The 16878-nt window shown below is 46.7% G+C and overlaps 1 protein-coding gene across 1 annotated transcript; it reads right to left on the bottom strand.

The window, feature by feature from the left end:
* Nucleotides 1-8762: 8762 nt before the first annotated feature.
* Nucleotides 8763-15073, bottom strand: LOC109766446 (uncharacterized). Its single transcript, XM_020325208.4, has 11 exons — nucleotides 12406-15073; nucleotides 12211-12318; nucleotides 12019-12119; nucleotides 11822-11912; nucleotides 11568-11678; nucleotides 11407-11472; nucleotides 10596-10655; nucleotides 9961-10518; nucleotides 9380-9499; nucleotides 9180-9299; nucleotides 8763-9099 (listed from the first exon to the last, which is right to left on the bottom strand). Exons 1-11 carry the CDS (start codon nucleotides 14881-14883, stop codon nucleotides 9034-9036), a joined length of 3879 nt encoding a protein of 1292 aa, XP_020180797.1. The 5' UTR covers nucleotides 14884-15073; the 3' UTR covers nucleotides 8763-9033.
* Between the last annotated feature and the right edge of the window lie 1805 nt (nucleotides 15074-16878).

Raw genomic sequence — 16878 nt, 5'->3', positions numbered from 1 at the left:
TAAGTATGTTTGTTCCTCTAGACAGCTGGGCTCTGACGGTTATGGCATGGATGAAGAAGTCGTCCACCATACCGAAGGTGATTGGTGTTGAGATACCGGTGCAGGAACCGGGGTTGTACTATTCGTCGCCACCAAGGCCGCCGCGGACCACGTTAGGGATGTACCTGTATCCAGTGTTCGTGCATGTCGAAGAAGTGGTCAATGCATCAATCGAAGTCCTGCCGCCGCTGCTGGTGCCAGGGTCCGTCGACGACGTCCATTACAGAAGTCAACGTCAGACTTTCCCCGTGTTGCTCGGAACGATGGATGGCACAGGGCCTACTCCATCGCGCGGCGGAGGCCACTGCTTCTTTGGGAGAAGAGGCAGGGCTGGCTGCCTGGATGTGCTCTAATTTGAGGTAACAACTGAATCTTGTCAGATACTAGTTAAATCCGAGCTATGGGTGTGAAGCACTGATGTGCCAGTACATTTGATTGTGACATGTTCTAATTTTGTACCTGAACTTTTTTTAGAAAGGGTTGTACGTCAACTTAATGTGCTAGCAGAACTTATTGTGTTGTCTGTCTGTTTTCTTTGCACAGCATTCAAGATATTTCCCTGTCATTGATAAAGACGATGAACCGTTATGTACGAGTTCGTTGGTTTCAACATAGCCCTACCCATAGCGATCCACTGCTTCCATCCTGATTGTGCCGCCTGCGTGAAATTTTTGTATGCAAGTTCAGTGTGCTATGATGTTCTATATGATTGTGTCAACTATATAAGTTTTTACTTAGCATCAGCAATGCATATGGCTGAAAGATGTATCTACGAGCATCGACCGATGGGTCTCTCTCTCTCACACCCACACACACGCAAACATGCACACACGCACAAGTGGGACCTGTTGAATTATTTCTTTGCTCGTGACAGCTTTTAATTAGGTTCCACTGTAATCTAACTTTTTTCTTAAGTTATTAATTGAGCTTAATGACTTCAAAAGGTTGTACAGAAGCCTTGTTTGGGCCTTTCTGGCGTCGCTGAATGTGGGCTGAGTAGCCATGTTAGGTTCTACTGTACTACACAGGCCTTTTTTCAACATCAGCAATGCAACTGGGCCGACAGTTGTACACAATATCCGGATCAACTTGTTATTCTCCGCCCCGCTGGGCTGCAAACTTTCCTAGGAGGTATGCATTAGGCTTAACAAGAAAATGGACTTTAAGAAATAATAAATGGGGTGTAACTATAATAACTGGGCAGTAACTATAAAAAATGCACCAAACGCGAAATTAGTTTAAAAAATATATTATTTTTGGAATTTGAAAATTTTAATTTCATTACTTGTTGCGCGCGCAATATTTCGTTGGATTTTAACGTAATACAACTTTATTTTGAAATTATATTTAATTTGACTAGAAATTTCGGATAAAAATATTTCGGATCCCATAAAAATGTGGGAATTTTTTTTTATTCTGTTTTGAGCGGTTGGTTGAAATTATTAATCGTTGTCCTAGCTATAAAATGGGCTGTACTTTTAACAAACTGTAAATGGGTTGTAGTAAATTCCATTAGAATTAAAAAATGGGTTGTACATTCTTACAAATCGCAAATGGGCTATATGTTCTCTGCCACACACTTGTGGGCCTTCTAAGTTGACGCGTCCCTTAAAAAAACTAAGTTGACGCGTATGCAAGGCTTTGTCAACAACACACGGTTCTAGCAGCTGTGGCCGTTGGATGTCCATCCAACGGATGTCGTGCTTCTTCTTCAATCTCGGATATTCTTGCTTCAGCCGCCCAAAAAATGATTCCTCCCCCTGACATCTGGGGCGCGCCGTTTCGGAGGCTGCCTGTGGGCCTACTAAGTTGACGCGTAGCAAGGGCTTTGTCAACGTAGTCAATATAAACGATTCTAGATGCAGTGACCGTACGATGTCCATCCAACGGTCGTAGTGCTTCTTCAACCTCTGGTCTTCTTGCTCCAGCCGCCCAAAGCAGCGTCGGTCGTGCCACGTGCTCTTGCCACCCGTGGCCGGCTGTGATGCCGCGGAGGCCTCACCGCCCCCTACTACTCCCACCGCTGGCCAGGCCATCCCTCTACTCACCCACACCCCTGTTATTCTGCGGCGACGGCAGCCTCACACCACAGCTGAACCAGTGAACCCTCGTACTCCTCTCCGCGCGGGCTTCCACTGTCACATCTTCCCCGGCTCCGCATCGTCCCCTTCCTAGGCCTCGCCGTCGTCCATCGCCCTGGTGCTCTCGGCGCGGCGTGGTCAACGTGGTCAAGGAACGGCTTCCATCGGACGTGGACTGTACGTGGAGAGGCTGACAGCTGGGTCCACGACGGCAGCAAGGAAGTGCCTCCTTATTACATGGAAAGTAATGATTCCTAAGGTTCAAAAAAAAAGTAATGATTCCTCCACCTGACGGACCCACCGGACGGGCCACCGTATTTCGCGAAAAAACGTTTTCCCCCTGACTGCTGGGACCCACCGGACGGGCCACCGTATTGCGCGAAAAAAACGTTCCCCCCGCTGTCAGCTCGGACCCACCGGAAGTGCCTCCTTATTACACACAAAAAAATGAATACTCCTCCTGCTGGTTGGGACCCACCTTGGTGGGAGGCTGACTTGTGGGCCTACTAAGTTGACGGGGACGGAGTGCTTTGTCAACTTAGTCAATATGAACGATTCTAGCTCCAGTGACCGTACGATGTCCATCCAACGGTCGTAGTGTTTCTTCAACCTCTGGTCTTCTTGCTCCAGCCGCCCAAAGTAGTGCCGGTTGTGTCGCATGCTCCTGCCTCCCGTGGCCGGCTGTGCTGCCGCGGAGGCCTCACCGCCCCCTACTATTCCCACCGCTGGCCAGGCCATCCCTCTACTCACCCACACCCCCTGTTATTCTGCGGCGACGGCAGCCTCACACCGCAGCGAACCAGTGAACCCTCGTACTCCTCTACGCGTGGGCATCCACTACCCTTCGCGTCGTCCCGTTCCTAGGCCTCGCCGTCGTCCACCACCCTGATGCTCTCGGCGCGGCGTGGTCAACGTGGTCAAGGAACGGCTTCCATCGGACGTGGACTGTACGTGGAGAGGCTGACAGCTGGGTCCACGGCCGCAGCAAGGAAGTGCCTCCTTATTACACGCAAAATAATTATTCCTCCACCAGACAGCAGGGACCCACCGGACGGGCCACCGTATTTCGCAAAACAAATGTTTCCCCTGACTGCTGGGACCCACCAGCTACATCTTCGCACGCAAGGAAGTGCGTCCGGGCAAAAAACGATTCGTCCCCCTGACTGCTGGGACCCACCAGTTACATCTTCGCACGCAAGGAAGTGTCTGACAGTCGGGACCCACCTGGTCGAAGCGTACGTAGCGTTGTCATTCTGGTCGCGAACGTGTACGTACATACTGGTCGATGTAGAGGCGCGTATGTAGCATGTACACGTACGTACAGCGGCCAGGGTGCAAGAAAGTAAATACGGCCACGTACATACATACGGGCGGGGTCTCGAACGCCTACTCGCGCGTACGTACGGCCAGGGCTCGTGTACATGGCTGGGTTGGAACGGATAAACAGCATTGTCGTCGTGTTCATGGGGAGCCAACCGGCTGGGTCGGAACGGAATGCGTCGTCGTGTTCATCGGGAGGGCTTGGACGGAACAGCCGATGGAAACGAGGCCTGGCGTACCGCAGAACAGAGGAAACGGCCTTGTGTTCGACCGGCCACGTTCGAAATGGGATCCTGTTCATCGGGAGGGGTCTGGTGTACCGCAAAACGGAGGAAACGGACCTCCTACGGTCGAAACGGGGGTCCTGTTGATCGGGAGGGGTGTGGCATACCGCAAAACGTAGGAAACGGACTTGTGTTGGAGCGCTACGATCGAAACAGGGGTCCTGTTCATCGGGAGGGGTGTGGCGTACCGCAAAACGGGACTCCACGGGATACTGTTCATCTCCACCGTTGACCCCCTCCGGCCTCCACGGGCTACTGTTCATCCACCGTCGACCTCCTCCAGCCTCCACCTGCGACTGTTCATCCACGGGCTCCTGTTCATCCAGCCTCCACCGCGCGTTACTCCATCGGCTACTGTTCAACCAGCCCTCTCCACGGGCTCCTGTTCAACCACCCCTCCACGGGCTACTGTTCATAGAAATGATACCGTGTTTTTTCACAATTATTGTCATAGAAGTGTCATAAGTATGACAGAAAAAATTCGTTTGTCCCAAAATGTCATGGATGTGTCTTTTTTTGTAGTGTAAGCTTTATACGAACTGTCATATGGAAGAAATAAAAGTGATGGACTGCATAATAAAGTTCTTTGTCACAAGCGGCAGTATGAACTGACGTTCTTTTGCATTAAGATTTTGTGCATCCAACCATAAAAGCGCATGACAACCTCTGTTTCCCTCTGCGAAGGGCCTATCTTCTACTTTTACTCCCTATCCTTTATATAAGAGTCATGGTGATCATCACCTCTTCTTTTTATACTTTTCTTTTTGGCAAGCACTATATGTTGGGGGAGATCCAGTATATCCACTCGGATGTAGATATTCATAAACTATTACTGTTGACATTACCCTCGAGGTAAAAGGTTGGGAGGAAAAACCATAAGCCCCTATCTTTCTCTGTGTCCGATTGAAACTTTGATCTCATAGATGTTGCATGAGTGTTAGCAATTATGAAAGACTAAATGATAGTTGAGTATGTGAACTTACTGAAAAGCTCTTATATTGACTCTTTCCTACGTTATGATAAACTGCAATTGCTCCAATGACTAAGATCATGTCTGTTGGTTTTCAATAAAGTTTTTGTTTCATACTTTACCTTGTGAACGAATTGTCACTTTAGCATAAGAAATTATATGACAATATATGTTGTTGTTCTAAAGATGATCATGATGCCTTCATGTCCGTATTTTATTTTGTCGACACCTCTATCTCTAAACATGTGGACATGATTATCGATTTCGGTTTCCGCTTAAGGACAAGCGAGGTCTAAGCTTGGGGGAGTTGATACGTCCATTTTGCATCATGCTTTTATATTGATATTTATTGCATTATGGGCTGTTATTACACATTATGGTACAATAATTATGCCTTTTCTCTCTTATTTTACAAGGTTTACACAAAGAGGGAGAATGCCGGCAGCTGGAATTCTGGACCGGAAAGGAGTAAATCTGAGAGACCTATTCTGCATAACTTCAAAAGTCTTGAAAATTTACAGAGAATTATTTTGGAATATATAAAAAATACTGGGCGAAGAAATACCAGAGGGGGGCCCACCAGGTGGCCACAAGCCTGGGGGTGCCCTACCCCCCGGGCGCGCCCCTAGGGCTTGTGGGCCCCCTGGCAGGTCTCCGGTGCCCATCTTCTGCTATATGGTGGTTTTTAACATGGAAAAAAATCAAAAGAGAGCTTTCGGGACGAAGCGCCACCGTCACGAGGCGGAACCTGGGCAGAAGCAACCTAGGGCTCCAGCGGAGTTGTTCTGCCGGGGAAACTTCCCTCCGGGAGGGGGAAATCGAAGCCATCATCATCACCAACGCTGCTCTCATCGAGAGGGGGTCAGTCTCCATCAACATCTTCACCAGCACCATCTCCTCTCAAACCCTAGTTCATCTCTTGTATCCGATCTTTGTCTCAAAACCTCAGATTGGTACCTGTGGGTTGCTAGTAGTGTTGATTACTCCTTGTAGTTGATGCTAGTTGGTTTATCCGGTGGAAGATCATTTGTTTAGATCTTAATGATATTTATTGCCCCTCTGATTATGAACATGAATATGCTTTGTGAGTAGTTACGTTTGTTCCTGAGGACATGGGAGAAGTCTTGTTATAAGTAATCATGTGAATTTGGTATTCGTTCGATATTTTGATGAGATGTATGTTGTCTTTCCTCTATTGGTGTTATGTGAACGTCGACTACATGACACTTCACCATGATTTGGGCCTAGGGGAAGGCATTGGGAAGTAATAAGTAGATGATGGGTTGCTAGAGTGACAGCAGCTTAAACCCTAGTTTATGCGTTGCTTCGTAAGGGGCTGATTTGGATCCATATGTTTCATGTTATGGTTAGATTTATCTTAATTCTTCTTTCGTAGTTGTGGATGCTTGCGGGAGTGGTTAATCATAAGTGCGAGGCTTGTCCAAGTAAGGACAGCACCCAAGCACCGGTCCACCCACATATCAAATTATCAAAGTAACGAACGCGAATCATATGAGCATGATGAAAACTAACTTGACAACAATTCCCATGTGTCCTCGGGAGCGTTTTGCTTTATATAAGAGTTCTTCCAGGCTTGTCCTTTGCTACAAAAAGGATTGGGCCACCTTGCTGCACCTTTGTTACACTTGTTACTTGTTACCCGTTATGAATTATCTTATCACAAAACTATCTGTTACCGATAATTTCAGTGCTTGCAGAGAATACCTTGCTAAAAACCGCTTGTCATTTCCTTCTGCTCCTCGTTGGGTTCGACACTCTTACTTATCGAAAGGACTACGATAAATCCCCTATACTTGTGGGTCATCATTCCCCAAGAAGCCTAAAGCGAAGGAGAAATATATTCCACCACCTAAGCGAGTATGTGCGGTATGTAAGGAGAATCTCAGGCCACCAGTGACCTAGATCATTTCAAAGGTACAAGGTTGAGCTTAGCAACCTGAAAACCAGCGCTTAATGGGAGGCAACCAATCATTTATTTAAAAAGGAGTTTTTATTTTTAGTTAGAATGCTCTCATGAAAGAACTGGGTAAATAACATCCAAGGAAGTCTTTTTTGACTTTGTGTTGTAGGAGAAATATTGAAGAAAGGAGACAAGAGGAAGATATCACAGAGCGAAGGCAACAAAGTAAAAGAAGAACTCAACGTACGAGTGGGAGAGCTCGTACGAGCGCTCACATAAGAAGATGGAGGCAACCGTCGCAGAGGTCCAAAGTGATCGACGGCGTTTCATACGAGCTCAACCACTCGTATAACGGTCGTATGAAACCCTGGCGGAGAAGCACAGAGTCTAGAGTGGTCGACGACGTTCCATATGAGCATCAGCGCCCGCATGGTTAGTGGTATGAAGCCCTGGACAGAACGCACAAAAAGGACATAGCCAAGGACGGCCTACGATACGAGCATCGCGCTCGTATGGAGCTCTGCCTCGAATGGTTTTCACCTCTAGAGAGATTGACGGCCTTTCATACGAGCATCCGTGCTCGTATGGACGGTCGTCCCAGGTACGCAAACCCTAGATCGAACAGTTTGAACGCGAGACCGCGTTCCATATGAACGGACCCGCTCGTATGGGCGGTCGTATGGCGTGCAAATTCTTATATGGCGCTGCCGGCGCAAGGGGATCTTCTTCCTCACCCTTGCGCCCCAACTCTCATCTCCCCCTCTCTCTCTCTCTCTCTCTCTCTCTCTAACCCTAACAAAAATCCTCCAAAACCCCAATCCCCTCGAAGCTTCACCGGCGAGCCTATAGATCTGTCTGCCCTCTGCTTGTTGCACCAGAGGTCGGTGGTGGGGATGAGAACTCTGGTGCCGTCACTCTGGTTAGGGTTTTTTAGTCCTCGTGGGTGCGGCGCTACGACGTGGTGGCGCTTCTTCTTCGAGTTTGTCTTCCTATCTCTGATCCTCCTCAAGTTCGTCCATCTGGACGTACTCAACGGAGCTCCAACGTAGATTCCTGTCGTCTTTTGGGGGCAGTGAGGTTAGGGTTTCTCGTCGTGTGGCGAGATTCGGTGTCAGGTGCTTTGGATCTATTCAAGGGTTCAACGGCGACGATTGCGGCTGCAGGGCGATGGTCCTTAGGGAAACGTACATGAAGACTTTCCGGCTACCATCGACAAGGTCAAGCGGGCTTGGTAGGGGAGAGGTGACGGCGGCGCGTCGGCGGCTCGTTCCGGCGGCGGTAGTGGTTGTTCAGTAGTCTCTGAATCTCGATGTAATTTTTGTTATGTTTGAGATGCTTTGCCCTCCGACTAACGTTCATAATAGGTATGAATCTTTTTTTCCCAAAAAGAAAGTCTAACTTACTTCCTACTATGACCAGCCTTACAATGTTCTCGTACTCACAAAATAAAGCCTAACTTACTTCCAACAGATACCCTGCAGGAAGCAGCCGGTGATTTTTTTATTTTTTTTTGAAACGGAGGCAAAAGATCTGCCTCATCAATTAATTTCGAAACGGAGGCAAAAGACGCAGCCGGTGATTGATTTTTTTTCGAAACGGAGGCGAACAGCTCGGACATGGTGCTGGTCTCGGTTGGGCGCGAGCCTCAGAATCAGATCATGGCGTTCCACTTGCTGAGCTGCCGGCCATGTCGAGCGCCGTACGCTCAGCTCTCCACGTAAACTTGTTCCCCTAAACTAAAAAAAAAAAAAAAAAAAAAAAAAAAACTTGCTCCCGTACATGGAGAGCACCGAGCGAGCAGGGAGGCTCGAGGTGGTATGGTAGCAAGCGAGCAGGAAGCTGAGGAGGGTGAAGAAGCTCAGTTGGTGGCGCTCCCACTGCGTCAACAGGCAGAGCGCGGAGATGCCGTATTTCGCTCGGCTATAAAACGAGTCAATTCTTTTACGTACAAGAATAAAGGTTTTCTTTTTCTTTAATGAGAAATCTCAGAGCTGGTTTTTTTTTCTTAAATGAGAAATCTCAGAGCTGGTTTTTTTTTCTTAAATGGGAAACCTCAGAGCTGATGAGATTGTTCGGGCATGGAAAAAGAATAAAAGATTCTCCACAAAAAAGACGAGAAGAAAACGCCTCACATGAAAAAAGCAAAGGAAACGAAAATCTGCTGCTGCTGTTATTACAGGATGGATTCGTAAAGTTAGGCGTAACGTCGAGGGACCAAATTACAAAATCGTCAAAACTGAAACCACCCTCCATGGCTAACATGAGTGAGGCCAAATGTCTCAAACAGCTGCAACCCAAGCCCAAGCAACAAAACAAGAATACCACCACCCTTGTCAATTCATATATGCACGCACTCTCAAAAGCGTCAATTTATCCATTCCGCCAGGTGGTTTTGACGTCGTGCAGGCTTTGTCAAACTCACGGTATGCTCAGTATTTTCTTGAGCTTCATCACAAGCTTCCAGTCATCCATCGTCAAGTCATCCTGCAGTCACAACAGTCAAGGGTATATGAGCAGACAACAGGGGTGAACCAGTGCAAACAAGAAAGAAACGCTCGACTTGCCCTGTAGTTCTCCTTAAGAAGGTCGATGGATCGCCTTGTGATGTGGCTGACCAGCTCATCTTCCATCTCAAAGTGCCTGCCGAAGCTCTTCTGCTGCTCATCAGAGTTGCTCCCAATGATCTGGTCACCACCCAGATATGTCAGACAAAACCTGATATATAAATCTAACAAGCATGGACAGAACACAGGGTAATACAGACCTTTATAGCCACCTTTTGCCCTTTTGTGGCTGTATCAACTTGCTTGTGATTAATTTCAATGGAGGCAATCTTCCCAATATCAATAAATTCTTTCGAGGGTATGCACAGAGGCGTTCCCACCTACGTAACAGAGGAAAATGAGAAATGGAATACATATCTTGACAAAGACCACACCATGGTAATATTCAAGTGTTTCGGACATTAAATCATACATATATGATAGTTTCCACCTTTTTTAGGTAAGTTTCCACTATCTAAGATTATGAGATATTTGTTCATCTACGTGGTTAGTTCTTAACTACTGAGTATATTCTAGAAAAATAGCTTGAGAAGGAGATCAAAGACCATAAACACCATGATCATGATGTATGAGAAAACATAACATTCATGTCTACGGACACATCATGAATGATCAAAGACCATTTCTAATTTCTAGATGGTGAGCCTACTGCTACTGTCATTTGTTCATCTAGGTCAAATAAGAGCTACTGGGTATTCTAGAATGATAACTTCTCAGCTAATCAATCCAGTAAAAAAAAAGGGTTGAGAAAATATAAATTTTCACTGATCAGACAAAATACCTTGGCTATTCCTTCAAGGATATCGACACCCAAAACGATTGGATCCTTCTTGTTGAAGACACAGTTCGGCATGATCTTGAGAACACAGGGGAAAACAGCCTCTTCAGCGCTGTCCTTCTTCTTCTCTTCCCTTATGTTCTTAATGTATGCTGTAAATTGGTCGAAAAGGTGGTATATGATATCTGCCACGAAGATCTTCACACCAGACTCTTCTGCAAGATCACGGGCATCAGGCATCACTTTGACATCAAAAGCCAAGATAGTTGCATATTCCTTCTTCCTCTCAAGCATAACACTGGCCTTCATAACATCTTTCTTGTGCACTGGCCCTATGCTGAAATCACAGAAGGGGATATTCACAGCAGGGCTCTTCAAGAACTCCGTGAGAGCCTCCAATGACCCCAGCGTAGATGCTTGCACATATACACCCTCGCCACTCTTATCAATCCGGTTCCTAACCCTCGACATCTCTTCCATTACAGCATCCTTCAGGTCCTCTATATCCGCATCAGGTCGTACAGCATATAGTGCAGTCCCAGCAATTGCATGTTCGAGACCCTGACCAAACACACACGTTGTTTTTCAGAAGTGTGCTGATATTTACACTCTGAAGTGCCAAAGATCTATGAACTCACCTGCGCTGATATTTTAATTCCTTGTGCAGCTCTGATCTTCTTATGGTGAAGATAGGTGCCCTGAAAAATTGTGTTTCAATGAATTAGTCAACTAGATCTTACAAGCTAACCAAAGGCTCAAATCATCTTAGTGCAAAAGAAAGCAATGAATCATAATATGCAAGCGTTTAATCATCTTGGTAAGGCCTAAGCATTGTGGTGCCTAAGAGTTAGAAATAAAGATAACTACTACCTGTCCCTGAAGTACATGAATGAATATATAAAGGGAAAAATTCATGCTGGTGAGTGGCATTGAAGGGACAAAACTCAACCCAAAACCATCTTAGCGAAGCAAGCAAAGGCGGCAGGTGGCAAGTAAGATGTTGTGGCGGACAAATTTGTCACCACACTTGTGGCAAAAGTTGGCTGGCAACTGAGTCTATGACAAGCAGGGTGACTGACTAAGAAAGTGTGGTGTGCCACTGTGACTGCATCCAAACACTTGCCACACTTTTCTGCCTAACATTTGGCAAAGTATGGCTGCAAACCAAATATGCCCTTAAGCTTTCTTGGTAGGGCTAGCATGACGCTAATTTACTGTTTCCAAGTAGGCACAAAATGACATGATAACATAAATCTTTTGAACAAAGTGTGCATAATATAAACCTCCCAGTATGTAAATGTTTTAGTCAAAGCTACCAAAAGGTTCCCGGTCATCAAAGCACCAAAAGAGAATGAATCTTCAAGGTAGCAGCCTATTTGAACTTGAACAGCACTGTATTAAATCTATAGTGAGAAATTGAACGAAGGTATAGTATAATGAGCCACGCACCTTAACTCGAAGCTCCTTCATCGGGTGTGGTGTTAACAAAGCTCTGATGGTTGTCACAATGGGTCCCTAAATAGAGATACAGTGAGAACATATTGAATCTTACAAATGCTGGTGATGTACTTGCAGCGAGAATTGCAACTATACAACAAAGTGAATTTTACCTGCATGCCACACACGACTATTTGATCTCCTTCATGGAGCATACCATTGACCAGCACAACATCAACTGTAGTGCCATGACCTTCAATGACCTTGACTTCCAGGACAGTACACTGATACACAATAAGATAAGATCATAAGACTGAATCTTCTACAATGACAAGCATATTTATGCAACGTACACTGAAACAGAATAAGATAAGATCATACAAGTGCATTCTTCTACAATGACATGTAAACTCATATATGCCCGTACCTGGACTTCATCAACAAAAGTAAGCTTTTCTTCCATCGTCTTTTGTGCCCATTGCACCAATAGTAGAAGCAGATCAGGAATGCCTTCACCACTGCAGAGAGAAGTGCATTATGTGTTAAGGAAAAGATGCTAGCAATATCGTACTTGCTGCCAGAAATCTGAATGAATGAACCAATAAGACTAATAGTTGATCATGCCTTACTGCACTGGTAGGCACAATGTTAAATGTATCTTCCATCTCTTTGTTCTTGTAATACAAAGCAGTATTCACACCTTGCATCTTGAATTGTGTCACAATCTGTTGGACAAAGCACATACATGTGGTTATAGCAACACCAACTAGTAGTTATTTCCATAATAAAAAGGAGGAAGTAATGATGTCCACATACATCAGTAAGCCTCGTATTGAACTCCAACTTGACATCATCATTTTGTTGTCTGAAGGCTTTCCCGATAGGAGCATTCGGGCAGGTCTTCCAACCATAAAGGCGATCAACCTTCATACAGTGACAAGAAACAAACAAATAAATGGGAGAACAGTAAGGAAGCCGAAGATCAAAGGGACAAAATCCAAAGAATAGTACCTTGTTCAAAGCAACGATAAATACTGCATCTCGACTTTTCAAGAGATTCAGGGATTCGATTGTCTGGGGTTCAAGCCCATGCATAATGTCGACAACCAAAATAGCAATGTCGCACAAACTTGAACCTCTTGAGCGCAGATTACTGAAGGACTCGTGGCCAGGAGTATCAATAACAAGCAGGCCTGGAACCTTGAGAGTAGCATCAGCCTTCAATTCCCTTGTTCTCTCTCTAATGTTCTCAGTTGGGAAGTACGTAGCTCCAATCTGTTGAGTAATACCGCCAGCTTCTCCTTCTTGCACATTAGTTCGTCTAATACAGTCCAGCAGCTTTGTCTTTCCAGTATCGACATGACCAAGGATGCAACAGATTGGTGAACGGAGGTCACTAGCATTGTCAGCATCATCGTCTTTAGAAGATCCTTTCTTCCCTTTCTTTTTAGCAATTCCATTGTTGGCACGCACATTTTCAGTTTCACTCTTTTTAGAGTTGTCAACAGGCGGAGCAACATTTTTTACAGCAGGCACTGCAGGTTGCGGTTTAGAAGTTTCCTGCTTCGTGGCAACAGGCTTGTCCTCCTTCTCCTCTTCCTCCTCGAAAGCACTTGTCTTCGACAAACCCACATCGATATCATCCCAGCTCTTTGCATCCCAGTCATCTTCATCTTCCTCCTCCTCTTCTTGTTTTGCCTCTTCCACCTCTTGGTCGGGTTCTGTTTTCGTCTCAGATTCTGCCACCTGAGACTGAGATTCCTGGTCCACTATGACATACTCTTCCTCGTCAATGTTGGCTTCATTTACCTCTTGCTGTTGTTCTTCAGCTGCCTTCTGAGCCTCTGAAGCCTTTGTTTGAGCTTTTTTCTTCTTGCTATCATACTTTGGCCTCTTCTTAATCTCAGGGGCAGCCCCATCAGCTACTGGAACTTCACTCTCACCAAGGAATTGTCTCCTCATGGCTTCTAACCGCTTGGCCTCCTCCTTCTGCTTCCCTGTTAAAAGCTTACCCTCCTGCTTCTTCTTGAGCAGCTTCTCCTTTTCCCTCTCCTTTTTCCTCCTCTTTGCTTCCTCTGCCTTCTTCTCCTCCTCCTCTTTCCTCAAGCGCTCCTCTTCCTCTTTCCTCAAACGTTCCTCCTCCTCTTTCTTCCTCCGCTCCTCGGCTTCCTGTCTCTTCGCAAGAGCCTCCTGCATCTCCCGGACATGCTTTGGGAGCTTCTTCATGTCAACCTTGCCTTTAGGCGCCTCTGGCTCCTTTTCCTCCTCCTTCTTAGCCTCTGTCCCCTTTGCTGCTGCCTTCTTCTCCTTCTCTTTTTCTTTCTTCTTCTTTTTCTTCTTGGCTGCAGCGGACTCTACCTCTCCTTCCCCGGCCTTCTGCTCTGCATTACCATCCTCCGCAGTTTCAGCGTCCTCCTTCACTGCTGAAGCGGAAGGCAGTGCCTGGGATGGTTTCTCCTTCTCCGGTGCCGGTGCCGGTCCTTCACCGAGCTCAGCAAGAAGTTTGTCCAGATCCTCCTCTTCCTGTGCTGTCCTTCCGCTCTTCTTCTTTTTCTTCTTTGATTTCTTCCCTTCAGCATCATCCACACTGGTCGCAGCAGCAGCAACAGTATCCTCGACCTTGGCAGCCTTGGGCTCAGGCTCCTCAGCGGCAGCAGGCCGGTCTTCAATCTCTGCAAGGAGCTTGTCAATGTCCTCATCATCCACAGTAAACCCTCCCTTCTTTTTCTTCTTCTTCGATTTCTTTCCGCCGGCATCATCAGCATCTGGGGCCAGAGAATCCCCACCTTTAGCCTGCTCAGGCTCAGCCTCGGCCTCCTGTGTGGGTTGGGGAGGATCCTCCATCTCAGCCAGGAGCTTGTCGATGTCCTCATCGTCCACGGTAAACCCGCCCTTCTTTTTCTTCTTCTTCTGTGGCTTCTTGGCAGCCATGGCCGCAGCCTCCTGCTCCTCCTCTTCCTCGGCAGCAGCTGGGGGCGCCGCCGCAGCAGCAGGAGCAGCCTCCTCCTCGTCTTCCTCGGCGGACGGGCGAGCTCCCTTGCCCTTCTTCTTTTTCTTCTTGGACTTGCTGAAGTCGAAATCGAGGTCGACGTCGTCGAGATCGCCGCTGGCCTCAGACTTACCGGCCTCGAGCTCGGATGCGGCGGTGGAGGCGGGGTCCTGGTCCTGGTCCTCGGCGGCCGCGAGGGCGTCGAAGGCGCTCATCCCGCCCGCGCCGGCGCCGCCCTTCTTCTTCTTCTTCTTGCCGGCGAAGACGACGTTGATCGGGTCGTCCCCCTCCTCATCCCCCGCCGGCGGGGGCGGCGGTGGGGCGGGCTCGTAGTCGTCGTCGTCGTCGTGCGCGGCGGACTTGCCGCCCTTCTTCCCCTTCTTGCCGCCCTTCTTGGGCGGTGGCTTCTCCGCGGCGGCGGCGGGCGGCGGCGCGGCCTCGTCGTCCTGCGGCAGGGAGTACTCGTCGTCGTCGATGGCGACGTTCTTCTTGCGCCCCATCGGCGCCAAGCGCGTCGTCTAGTCTAGGGTTCGGGGGGCGGAGGTGGAGCCGGAATGCGGCGGCGGATGGGGATCGATTGGTGGGAGCGGCGGGGCAGAGGATGGGGAAGAAAACCCTACTTGCGAGTTGTGCCCGGACGCCAGGGAAGAAGGGAGACGGGAGAGGAAAAAGGACGCTTCTACCCTTTTATCTCTTCTCCGTTTATTAATCTCTTCTCCTTCTCATAGGACTTATACTTTGTACTAGTATTTTTGCAATACTTTTTAATTTCTACCGGATTTATAAAAAATTGCCTTTATTTAAAAACACAACGTGTAAAGTATTTTCTTTAGCAGATGGTTTATAATATAGTATAAAAAAATCAGTACACCTTGTCCAAAGATCTCTAATGGATGCAAGAGATTGTGAAATCCTCTCTTTATTTTGTTTCCACGGAAAAATGGGTTATATATGGATAAAAATCAAGCTTTTACAACAAAAGGAACAAAATGAAGATAGAAGAGATCAAGTGGAAGGCACACCAGCCAGACCAGAACGTAAGACGTGCGATGGCCGTCCAACCCAGCAACTTGTTTAAGGGTCTTACACCCGATTCACGAAGGAGTATCGCCAGAACCACCATCTCTGCACAATAAGCCATTCTCCAACCCTAGACGCCTCCATTTCCAATCTCATCTCCACAGCCAAAACACCATCACCATCACCGCACCAATTCACCTCCAAGTTAGTCGTACTTGTAATTGTGTATTGCATCCAACAACCATTGTAAGACGTATTATCAATAAAGCATTCATCTTGATGTGTTCTTCCATGATTTTCCTTGCGATCCGATCATCATGTGTGAGTAATTCGATAAGGCAAAGGATTGAGGCATAGCCTTACAACCTGGTGTATTTATTGGAGGGGTCGATTGAATGACTTTGATTGAACGTCATGTATGTGTGAAATAAAAATGCATCATAGTTGTCTTCTGTCTCTCTCATTCTTCGACCTTGTAGGTACCCAGGATCCCGGAGTTTGGTACACGAGGAGGCTAGGGGCAGGAAGAACGTGAAGCGCTATTCTGAACACCAATGACAGAAAGGTTTACTACGATAGCATGGATCCAATCTCCGGGAATATATGAGGTGTTGTCATTAAACGCTTAATGTTTTTGTCTGATTTATCTTAATTACCAAGATAGCCATGCACGACGAAAAGGGCCTATGGTTGGCCAACTGACTCTCGATATAGGCTGTGTTGCGGTCAAGACGTAATTTGGATACATCCCCACTTCGATACATTGCAAGCACATCTTAACGGGTGTCTTGCAAAGCACAAATTAAGATCACAATGATCCCAATCACAAATATATGGTTGTAAGAATAAAATCCTCATACCCCATGCCTATTTTTACTATAAGGTTTTCAGCAACAAAGGTGATTATCGTCGGTCCAAAAACTGAAATGTATACTCCTGCAAGCATTCAAACTACTTAGAACTCTAAGAATTCAACATGCAAGCACATCTACAGCAGCACCAAGAGTAACCAATTATTCAAAGTATACACTACTAAAACAAAAACTAATTGGACAAATGGTGGAGTCAAATACCAAGCAACAATCCCCCAAAACAGTTTCGAAAACGGAGCTTCGAGCAAAGAGATCGAAATCCGCGGGTTTGAGCTCAGGAACACGGGAGAGAGAGCAATGGGCCGGGGATTTTTTTCTGGAGGTGAGTGATGATGTGGGCTAAAGAGATAAGTGAGGGGGGCACGTGGAGACCACAACCCACCAGGATTATAATAATTGGAAAGATTTGTTATTAACACTTTTTTAAGATGCTTGAACATTATTTAAAATTGATGCACTACCCCTCTTTTTTAGGGAAAAAACAACAACTAGAAAGCAGCCGTAAAAAGAATTTAACGGCCGGTCCATGACGCATTGGTTTTTGTGTGTTTTATAAACATGACAAAAAGCATATACAGACACATACACTCATCTCTATGAGCG

Source organism: Aegilops tauschii, chromosome 1, assembly GCF_002575655.3.
Source record: "Aegilops tauschii subsp. strangulata cultivar AL8/78 chromosome 1, Aet v6.0, whole genome shotgun sequence".
Lineage (NCBI taxonomy): Eukaryota > Viridiplantae > Streptophyta > Magnoliopsida > Poales > Poaceae > Aegilops > Aegilops tauschii.
Note: the sequence above shows the minus strand (reverse complement) of the source record. Positions and strands in the feature narration are given on the sequence as shown.